The sequence below is a fragment of the Notothenia coriiceps genome, unplaced genomic scaffold (genome assembly GCF_000735185.1).
Source record: "Notothenia coriiceps isolate Sejong01 unplaced genomic scaffold, NC01 NC01_scaffold00015308, whole genome shotgun sequence".
In the NCBI taxonomy this organism is placed as follows: domain Eukaryota; kingdom Metazoa; phylum Chordata; class Actinopteri; order Perciformes; family Nototheniidae; genus Notothenia; species Notothenia coriiceps.
Window position 1 is genome coordinate 22651 of NW_011348009.1, and position 10867 is coordinate 33517.

Here is a 10867-nt window from a genome sequence, read left to right on the forward strand (position 1 = left end):
AACATCAAAAAGGCATTATTTTGGGCAGCCTCTCATTGTCTTGGGGTTTGTCTGATTTGTTACTCAGTAATATCCGTCTGGGGTGATTCTTTGTGAAAAAATGTTTCGTCTGCTCTGGAAATATACACAGTCATTACCTGTTTGCTGAGGCAAAATAGTTGCACATTTATCTTGAATTTACTGTCTGTCATTTTGTGTTTTGTTTTTGAGAAATGGGTTGTTTTTTAAGCTAGGTTCAACAACAACAAAAATAAATAGTGCACGTTCTAATCGTTCCAATCAACCACATTTAAGTGTTTGAAAATGTTTACATTGTTATATATTAATTTGTTTAAGTAGGGTCTCACCTGAAAATATATTGAACCATATGATATGCCAACAGAGAAAAGACAAACAAAAATGTTTTAAAAAGCTTTACATTCAATTTAATAGACATTACAATTTGTTTTACATATTTGTATTTCCCTGTAGCCTATATATGTATCTGTTTCATACTTCTTTTAATTTGTGCTTTCTATAACTCAAATAAATAAAAATAAATGTGTATTTGTGATAACCCGCCCTCGCGAGCTGTCCAGGACTGACATTACGAGTGGACCTTACTATGGAAGGACCCCGGGGGCAGCGACAATATAAATATCTCGTAATTAAAATAGTATTGTTTATAGAATAAGTTCATATAGCCGCTGCCTTGTATTCAGAGGGAAATATTATTAAACAGTTTGAAAACACACACATTTAACGACCACCAAGTAAACTCAGCGCAGTGTACACCTGTTGCCGTTGACGACCCACACGCCACACCCCCTGTCATGTGACGAGGAAAAACAAATGCGCGGCAGTTACCTAAATAATAATCACTCCGCAATGTGTTAGTATTCCAACTTTTATTTCAGATGTGATGTCGGGTTTATTTCGTTCTGTAAGCCACAGGTCTGAGTGAATATCATGCAGAGTTCCGTTGGCAGAAAGCGAGATACGAGCAGCCGTGTCAGCTCTGGTGCTGAAAGAAAACAAGTCCGCAAAGTTCATACCAGAAAGATACCATACAGAGTGGGATACAGCTGGAACAAAGGCGGAAGACTCAAAGAGCTGAGAATAAGGTGCAATTTACTTTATTACCACTTATATTCAATTACATATATTGTTCCAAAGGAATGTTTGTTAGTCCATGACAGAAACCTACAGCTATGTTTTGATGGACTGTACACGTGTTCACTTATTTACATTTTAAATACAGAGTGCTTATATTTAGGACCAGCTACTCACTGTTTTAACTTTATCGTAATTTCTCTTTTCTTTGTTTGGTTTGTGATCTTACCTAACTTTGTTGTATTGTCACTGCTACAACTACATTTCTCAATCAATACTTGTTTGTATAATCTTATATAACAACACATATACAAATTGAAACATACATAGACAGTACATTTAATTATTATCCATTCCTTATGTTATAATCAACAATTATTTGTCATTTATTGCAGGCACTTGGCAAGGAAGTTTCTAAGGATATGGATGCAGAACACCTTTGGCCGAATTCTTCCTAATAAAGCCAAGTAACATTCATTTTGCAAACTAGCGTCATTAAAATAAGAAATAATTGTATTGTTTAACAATAGGAGCACAGTCTGTTTCCCACTTTATTTTCATTCTATTGCTATTTTCTTTCCAAACAGTTAGATTGTGCATTATTTTTAGTTTAAATTGTCATTTTAAATATCTATAATGTAACGTTTTGCCATTCCATAAGTTGTAAAAAGCTACTTTGCAACTAACCAGATTCTTATTTTGATATCGAATGTCCTTTCTGACTCGGAGTTCTCTAATCCAAGTAATATATATATATATATATATATATAATATAATATTCTTTATGACACGCTGCAGGTCCCACTGTGACAGCGTGGTTTTGCGACGGGCTTTTAAGGGATGGAGAGATGAGTGGTGGACCTCCAGGAGGGAGTGGAGTCTTTCAGTGCGGGCTGAGTGTCACTACAGGTACAGGTACACTCTGTCTGCTGATCACAGATATATAGATTGTAGTTTTGTCTTCTAATCATGCCATTTTTGTTGCAGGTATTATCTGTATAATCTGGCTTTCCATGGCTGGCGAAGGTTTTTGTCGCTGCAGAGGGAAAAGAAAAGCAAAGTCCAAAAAGCTCAATCTTTTGGTATGCACATAAAATGAAATGATTTCTAAAAGTAGGCCTCTCACGATAATTATGTTATTGGACTTATGGCAGCAGTATATGATCATGACCTCAATCTTTTGTTATATACACAGTCCTGCTGTGGGAACATTTTCGGTTTAAAAAAAATGGGAGTGATACCATACTGTATGTCTAACTAATATTTCACTTGAATGGAAGTTTATTGTTTGTTAAGGATTGAATGTTTCTCTATACCCAAATGGGCCAAATGTAAACTATGTATTTATCTGCAAATATTGTTAACAGAGAGTCCATTTAATAACTCCCTACAAAATCCCTAATACCATGCAGCAAAATTACTTATCATGACAGATTTATGTTTTGTAAGATATCAGAAGCAGCTGTTTATCATTATGATTTCCTTAACTAGCTGACCGGCAGCAGATGAGTCTGGTCTGGGAACAATGGAAGGTTTTCATAGAAACGAGACGACAGAAGAGAAGGATGCTTGAATCGGCCGTTGAGCGGCACAGACTCGCAAGCCTGCAGTAAGATCATTTGATTTACAAACCTGACTCAGACTTGTAATGCTTTGTGGATTATTGATTGTAGTGCTTTTGTGTGTCTTTCACCTCTTCAGTTCAGCGTGGAGCTTGTGGCAGGCTCTGCTGCGACGATATCAGGACCTTCACGCTTTAGAGGATCAAGCTCTGAAACAGAGGGCACTAACTTTACAGAGCAGGGTAAAGGCATAATCCAAGACACCCATGAATCACATACTCTCAACATTGTGATGAGGCTGGTCTCCTTCTTTTGTGTTTCATGTGGCAATGTGCCTTTTTTGTTATAGACTTGGCTTCAGTGGAAAGACATGCATAGAGCTGCTTGTTGCCAGAAAGAGAAAGAATCCAAAGCAGCACTTCACTTCATCCTCAGACTGAAAAGAAAAACACTAGCTCGTTGGAAGAGTGATGTGTTGCGTCTCCAAACCAAGAAAACATCAAAAGGTCTTTCTTCGTTTCACAATAACCACAAGCACATTCGATCTATATGCCTCATGTTCACATTTGTCTTTTTTAAACGTGATAAGTACATTTTCTTTTTGTGTTAGCTTTGGCTCAGCGTGCCTTTGATCTCCGCCTGATGATGACATGTTGGAGTGAATGGAGCAGTGCGTTGGATCGTAAACGGAATGAGGAGGAACGTTTGCAAACCGCAGAACACTTGGCCATACGGAGCACCCAGCAAAGAACATTGGAGCGCTGGAGAGCTTGTATCCTAGTCCAAACCTAAAATAAACATACCTTTCATTTTCATCCAGCTCCTGCATTATGAGTAGACTAGTATGTGTCTATGATTCTCAGTAAAGTAGTTTGATACTTGAGCCTGTCAGCAGATGTGTCGTTGCGTAGAGAAGAGGCTGAGAGACACAGGACTGCAAGTCAACATCATCATCATCAGCTACTGGTAAGAAAAAGAGTAGATTAAGCAACTGCATGTGAATAGAGCGTGCAATCATTCATTGTTTTGTTCATCGTGCGCTCTTTTTGCAGCGCGCTGGATTGCAGGGCCTTTCTGTTAACATAATCAGGAACAGAACACACCGTCTGAACAACAACATGGCGGTCCAACATTACCGTCAAACTGTAACTAATAAACAAACAATCATCCCTACAACAACAGTGTCAATGCCAAACATTAACTAACGTTTCCAAAGATGTAATGCTTCTGTTTTTCCTAGATGACATGTAGGTATTGGAATCTGTGGCGGGACCATCAGGAGGAGGCTGAAGACAAGAGTTTTCAACCACTAACAAAAATGGCGTTGACTAAATACAGGTGCTTACATTTACATATAAGTGGAACATGTATTAAATGTTTTGTAGTTCAAACAAGTTGCTTATTTGATGTAAAGACTTTTCCTGTTGCATGATTGGTGTATGCATTTGGACTTCTCTCTACAGCACGTCCCTGTTGAGCAGCTGTTTACAACACTGGAGAGAGAAAGTTGCCAAACAGCAACGCATGCAGGTACTGTTTTGGGATCCAATGACAGAATAGAGAAAACGAAACCTAATGTGAAAACGTATAAATCAGTTCAAACTGTAGGAAACAATAGGGGAGAATATGGGTTGTATCTGTGTGATGCTATCTCTTAAAACACAGTTTGATTGCCGACTCAAACGCACCATGCTTTCCTGCAGGTACTGGAGCACCGTGCAGACATTTGGTTTGCTGAACGCATGTTGCCTCACTGTTTCAACTCGTGGGTTGAGTTTACTCTGCAGAGAAGACTCCATAAACAGAGGAAACACAAGGCAGAAGTCTATAATCGGTGAGTTACCAACCCCATGACTTTTGGGCCGCTAATAACAAATATTTTAATTATTAAAAAATCCGATGATTATTTCTTGTTTTAGTCATTAGTTCTATAAAATGTAAAAAAGAGAGAAATATTTATATTCGTGTTTTATGAAAATCTTCATACGTTTTTGGTCCAAAACCAACAGGTATTCCGTTTAATATAAATAGGATTTTTAGCAAAAATAATTCTGTGGAGTGACTATCATTTAATCAGCTCGTCATTTCCAAACCAGCAACAGCTGAACTGTGTGTCGTCTCTTCCTGTGTTTTCAGGCAGCGTCAGTACTCGTTGGTGTTTTACACCTGGTGGGGGGAATCGGAGAAACACAAAGGGCAGATGCTTTCTGAGCGTTTGGTATGTCGGCTGTAAAGAGAAACACAAACTGCTGCATGTTGTTAACGAGGAGGGCTGCTCTGTATCCCATACTGACTGTGAACTTGCTGTTGTCAGGCTATCCTACACGAGGAGCGCTGCCTCCTGCAGAGAGCCTGGAGTCGCTGGAAGCTGCGGACAGAGCAGCAAATGGATGAAGAGCAGAAATGGAAAGCTTCAGAGCATCTCTACAGACACAGACTTCTTGACAAGACGATGAAACAGCTGAAGGACAACAGCACTGAGATGCAAGACAGGTGAAAGGATACAGAAGTTTGAGTAGAGTGGGGTAACCTGCCGATCTGTTGGCTAACACTTACTGCTGAACACGTTTGTTTGCATGTCAGGAGAAATCGTGAGCAGCAGGCTTATCGTCGGGGTGACATGCGCTGCTTGAGATGGGCTGTGGAAAATTGGAAAAAGGTAACTTTGGTTATTGTTCACATCTGTTCACACAATATCTGAGGCGTCTGTTGTTTTGGCTTCAAGGTGTAAAGAGGGACAAACCTGTTTAGGTCTGGAAACTTGTAGACTTGAAACCATTCTCCTTTTTGTTTGTCCAATGTCAAATTACCTACACATGCAGCTCATCTGAAAGCTCATTACTGGACTGTAACACAGCTCACATTGGTTTATAATCCAATTTTTGTATTTATTGAAATACAAATGGTGTGTATGTCCAACTATATCGAGATACTCAGTTAAACAGCTCAAAGAAAATAATGAAATAATCACATGTGTGTTCGGTCAGTATGTTCAGAGCCAGAGAGAGAAGAAAAGCAGACTGAAGCAGATGCAGCAAATCTATGAAGTTCAACTTTTGAGCCGCACGTTTGTGGCCTGGAAGGTACGTCAGCATTTGTTATCGCAGGATTTCTTAAGATGAGGAGTAATACATATAAGGCTGATGCTGCATTCACAGAAGCACCACCTGCAGATGTGTCAGACCTATCGACACGCAGAGGGACTTCACAGACAACAAAAACGGGACTTTCTCAGGTAACAAACACAAAATGTTGTTTATATTCTCTATGACTGCTCCCTCTTTGTCAATTAGTTGACTAATTGTATGGTCTTAGTCCCCGAAAATGCTTTCATGTTAAATTGTTTTTTTTTTGTACAGAAAATCAATTTGACATGTGCAAGTCGATTAAGAATTTCTTTGGAAACCCCCTGACATTCTCTTCCATCTGCATAGTGCTCCTGTTTACTTTTTCCTTCCATATGACCCGTGTCACCTTTCTCTTCTCTGTCTCTATGCTGTCTCTCCAGGACGGCCCTGTGTGTTTGGAGGGAGAACGCCGTGCTGCTGACAGAGGTCAGGCTCCAGGAGCAAGAAGCACAAAATCACTTCCAGCGTTTTCTTCTACTTAAGGTTGTTCAGCAGTCCATTTCCCTCATATCCCTAAATATCATAGTTTTACATTTGTGGGAGACTTTGCTCATCGCTGCCTCTTCACTAAATCTTCTAAGGTGTTTCTGGCGTGGAGGGAGGCAGCAGCATGTTCAGTGTCCAAGCGCCACCAGCAGGGGGAAGCAGTCAACAAGGCTCAGAGGTCCATCAATCAAGGTAACATCAAAACTCCATATGCTGTTTGTTTCAGGTCATTTTTAACATTTGTTTTCTGTTTGCAGATCATGTTTTTATGTTAATGTCCCTTCAGTTCCCTGAATGTTACTGTTTAATAAGATTATTGGTCGTAAATGTATATTTCTTACAGCTTGACAGTTGGAAAGTGTTAGTTTTAAGCGATTTGATTTGCTCTTACTTTTTTGGCCGAAAGCTGAAAAATAATACACAACACAAGGTTACATTTAAGAGAGACTCTCACACAAGAAAACTCAAATCATAAAGACCCCTAAAACAGTGTATTACAAATGAAACTTGAAGGTTTAAAAATGTAATACAAAATGTCTTTATTTTCTCTAAATAATTCAATTCTTTATTCATTTCTTTCTTGTATCCAAAAACCAAATGCCAGTCAAAGTCATCAACTTGTGTCCATTGTAGCACTGCTGTCATAGCATTACACCTCAGATTTGACCTTAAGATATTGTGTCAAAAATACAGTTAAGATTAGTCACGTGTTGCTAAATTGTTCTAGACTGTTAGCTTGATGTTTTCTGTGTTTAGTGCGGCTGCTGCGGTCTTTCAGACACTGGAGGACGCAGACCAGGGAGGCTCGGAGAGAGAGGGTATGCATGGAAAGAGCCAGGAGGTACCATGAATCCAAACTCCTTTCTAAAGCACTGAAAGCCTGGAATGAGCATCACAATCAACATCATAAAAATAAGGTTGTTACTTTATTATCCCTCAACTGTTATATAAAGCCAATCTGTTTTGTCGTGCTTTTAAAAAAATGTGATTACCTCATAGGTAATGAGAAGACAGGGAATCTTCCTGCTGAGATTGAAGATGTATCAGACGTACTTTGAGCAGTGGAGAATAAAGGTTTGTCTCTTTTTAACACCTAAACATTTCAGCCTCTTTATGGCTGCTACACATGGAGATAAAACTAATGTACAATATATGTACTTTGATTTATTTCAGTTTAAACCGGCCATGAATCTGCTTTCCTTTCCCCACTAAACAGCTGCAGCACAGACGGAGAGAGGCGAAGCAGACGGAGCGAGCGCTCTGGCACTGGTCCCTTTCTCTTCAGGCCAAGGTAACACTTGCCTATGCAACCTTTTCTACCTTTGAACAGTAAACCTTTGGTCCTCAGGGTCTTGATGTTGTTTTGTGAACTTGCTATAGGTGTTGTACGGGTGGAGGCAGACGGTGACAGAGCAGCGCAGAAAACAAGAGCAGGCGGTCAGAGCTGCAGAGGTGTACAGAGACCAGCTGCTGAGGGAGGGCGTGACGTGTATCCTCACTTACGCTGCTCACATGAACAACCTCACAACGAGCCTAACACAGCACAGCCAAGAGCAGGTGGGTGTTCATTTTGTGTTAGTTCAGATATTACATTGAGTATCATTACAAATATCTTGTTTTTTTATTACTGCACATATTTTATTCCATTTCAATGTAAATATGAACTATAATGTTATTATAGTTTTCTTAAAGGTCACCTATTATGCAAAATCCACTTTTCCAGGTCTTATATACATCAACATGTGTCCCCTCTGTGTAAAGAGATTCTGAACGTTTCAGGAAAAAAGATTCTCTCTCTTTTTGTCCTGATCCATTTATATAAAAACTTGATTTTGGCCACTTTATGCCATAACGATGTTTGGCTTGTGTAACCATTAGCCAATAACCGACCAAGGTAACCCCCCCCCCCACACCACCTTATCACCTGAATCTCCTCCTAGAGCACCATTGAGTTCTTTTTAACCAAATATCTCTCAGTGGGGAGTGGCTCCTTATTTTCATCTAAAGTAGCAGACAGAGAATCAGCACTTTTGAAACAGAGGGGATTGTGGGATGCTGCAATGATCTGTTTGGTGTTTGGAGCCAAACACTTCAGAGACATGTTTTGTATATATCTGAGACCTATAATATATTGATGAAAAACAGTATAACAGGGGACCTTTAAAATAGTTTTCTATCTTTGTTTTTAATTGTTGTTTTACTTTTATGTGTGCACCACGACAACTAGTCAAATTCCTCGTACGTGTCAACCTACCTGGTAATAAACCTGTTTCTGATTCTGATCATCATGTCTGCCTGCGTCCTGCAGCGGTCCCGCCACCTCCAGAGAGTAGTGAGGCGTTGTGCGATGCGTTGGAAGCAGCGGGCGCTGTGTACACCCCGAAGAGAGCAAGAGGTCAAAGATCAACCACCGAAGAAGAGTGTTAGCTTCTGTTTGACTACATCTGGGCGGAAGAGGGTTTCCCAGTCTGACTCAGAGGGGCAGGAAGCTGAAGATGGAGGGCGTAGCAAGCTGTGAGTCTGACTCCCTCTCAGGCCGGGGATCTGTGTTCCTCAGTGAGCCTCGGTCTGACAGATTGTTTCTTTATGTTTGCACTCAGCCGCGGGCATCGACGTCAGCCACGACGCTGCAAGGAACTGTTTGAGTCTACAATAACAATAAAGTACATTTTCAATATAATCAATACACCATTCATTTTTTTTTTAACTAAGCATGTATTTCAAATGAGAAATAAGCTTTAAAAAAAAAATTCCTCCTCCCTCAGCAGGAAGCCCTCACAGAAGCTGTTTGTCTTGTTGTCCTAGCACCCAGAAGCAGACGGCCGTCACCAAAGCTCCAAAGCCCTCACTTCTCAGCCTTCCTGCACCAGAAGGCCATCAAACTGCGTTGTCTTGCCTCCATCCTCCTACCGTCTCTTTTCCTTCCACACATCAGAGCACCATCATATCTAATGTGTCACCCTGTGAACACCGAACCCAAAATAAAGACGTTCTTCTACCCCCCTCTGCCTTCATGACTACCGGGGCCAAAGAAACGGTAATAATCTCCTGTTCCATTTCACCAGATATCAGCAATGTGATAAAAGCTACATTTAATAACTTGACTTGGGCTTCTTTTTTTTCAAAAGTTGGGGAAGACTAACTGCTCAGGTTTTGGAGATGCTTCCCTTCATCAGTTTGTTCCTCCGTTTGAACACTCGTCAGCTCATTCAGGTAGGTTACCTGCACTTTTCTTCACCTGCATGTGTTATTGTACAAATTGACTTTAAAACACGATGCCTGTCCAGCTTGGATTACTCAGAACAAATGACAAGATATTTATTTGTTTTGCTTTATCAAGACGTATCATCCGGTGGAGGATCTTTAGAAGACGCAGCAACAGATTCAGCTTCCGCTCTCACTGAAGAGCTGCTCGGCATCCAGCTGGACATGATGACATACCAACGGGACAGGAAACAGCTCCGGTACAAATTCTGTGGTATCCATTTGTTCTCCCGTCCTTGAACACAGCCCTCCGTTATATAATTTGATTGTGTGTTTGAACTCAGGGCATGGCAGAAACTGAAAGAGGTATTGCAGAGTTGGGTGCAGACCAGTGGAGCGGGTGAGCAAATGGAAAGAAATGCAGTTTGTGAAGAGTTGAAGGAGGTAAGAAGTAGAGAATTCTGTCATTGTATTTATATTAAATCAAAACGTAACGTTTCAGCACTCACATGGTAAACTGGTAAGTTAGTATTAACACTTGAGTGAAGATACTGTATTGATGATTGATGTACTGATTTAGGTGCAACAACTTGAATCTCCAGAAAGAGAACATCAATAAAGTGTGTCTTCATTTTGTTCAAACGTTTATTTTTTACTACATTATTATCTCATCAGGTTATTACGGTTCTCTAAGCATGATTTATAACATGTTTATGTAAAGTGTTAGACCACTTATAACTACAACCAACTGAGTAACAAATAGCTAACAGTAGATTAGAGAAATACATGTTGTGTCCAAACAAAGGAGATGAGCCTCAATGGATTGTAGTAATTGTAATAGTACATGTTTCTTATATTAAGGAAAGAGACAGGGCTCGGTCCTGATCTTTAAAAAAAAGTTATTTAAAGGTAACTTAGGTGGCTTAGATTTGGCATGCATTCTTTGGAGGTCTCGTTTAAATGATAAGTGATGGGCTGTGAACAATTCTGCAAACAGAGGTCACATGAGGGGAAGCAGTATACAACTCAAAGTAATTTGACATGTATCACAGTCGATGTTTTTGATGTTAACAGTTGGAGGAACGCATTGACAGGCTGTCCGCTGAACTGGCAAAGCGTAAACCCTCGATGCGGCTGCATGCGGAGAGGATCCGCCATTTACAGACCGTCCTCCAGGACTCAGGAGTTTCTTTCCTCCGTCGGAGAGCAGACGAGATGGAAACAGATCCCTCTGTGTTGAAGAAATAGAGCCTCACACTCAAAACGGATTAAACCTGCTGATTGTCTGGACTGTCGGTCATCTGCCATCTCTTAAAACAACACTAAGACTCACCTCAGAATTGAATGAGAGAACAGCTCACCGGCCGATACATATTTTGGACCCAACTTGTCCTC

At 40.3% G+C, this 10867-nt stretch overlaps 1 protein-coding gene across 3 annotated transcripts; it reads left to right on the plus strand.

Moving 5' to 3' along the window:
- Positions 1–832: 832 nt before the first annotated feature.
- On the plus strand, positions 833–10746 carry sfi1 (SFI1 centrin binding protein). Of its 3 annotated transcripts, XM_010775084.1 has the most exons (31): positions 833–1103; positions 1488–1559; positions 1891–2001; positions 2080–2174; positions 2584–2701; positions 2794–2896; positions 3004–3160; positions 3265–3426; positions 3550–3620; positions 3707–3799; positions 3895–3992; positions 4118–4184; positions 4358–4488; positions 4791–4872; positions 4969–5147; positions 5238–5313; positions 5642–5737; positions 5813–5889; positions 6163–6265; positions 6364–6460; positions 7025–7185; positions 7268–7342; positions 7485–7559; positions 7649–7825; positions 8577–8782; positions 8869–8931; positions 9074–9305; positions 9397–9481; positions 9609–9732; positions 9817–9916; positions 10547–10746. In XM_010775084.1, the coding sequence occupies exons 1-31, from the start codon at positions 949–951 to the stop codon at positions 10718–10720; spliced, it is 3615 nt and encodes a 1204-aa protein (XP_010773386.1). In that variant the 5' UTR covers positions 833–948; the 3' UTR covers positions 10721–10746. The 3 variants fall into 3 exon arrangements, with proteins under 3 accessions (XP_010773386.1, XP_010773387.1, XP_010773389.1); XM_010775085.1 differs by lacking the exons at positions 9397–9481; positions 9609–9732; positions 9817–9916; positions 10547–10746 and having other exon boundaries at positions 9034–9163; XM_010775087.1 differs by lacking the exons at positions 9397–9481; positions 9609–9732; positions 9817–9916; positions 10547–10746 and having other exon boundaries at positions 9037–9163.
- Positions 10747–10867: the final 121 nt, after the last annotated feature.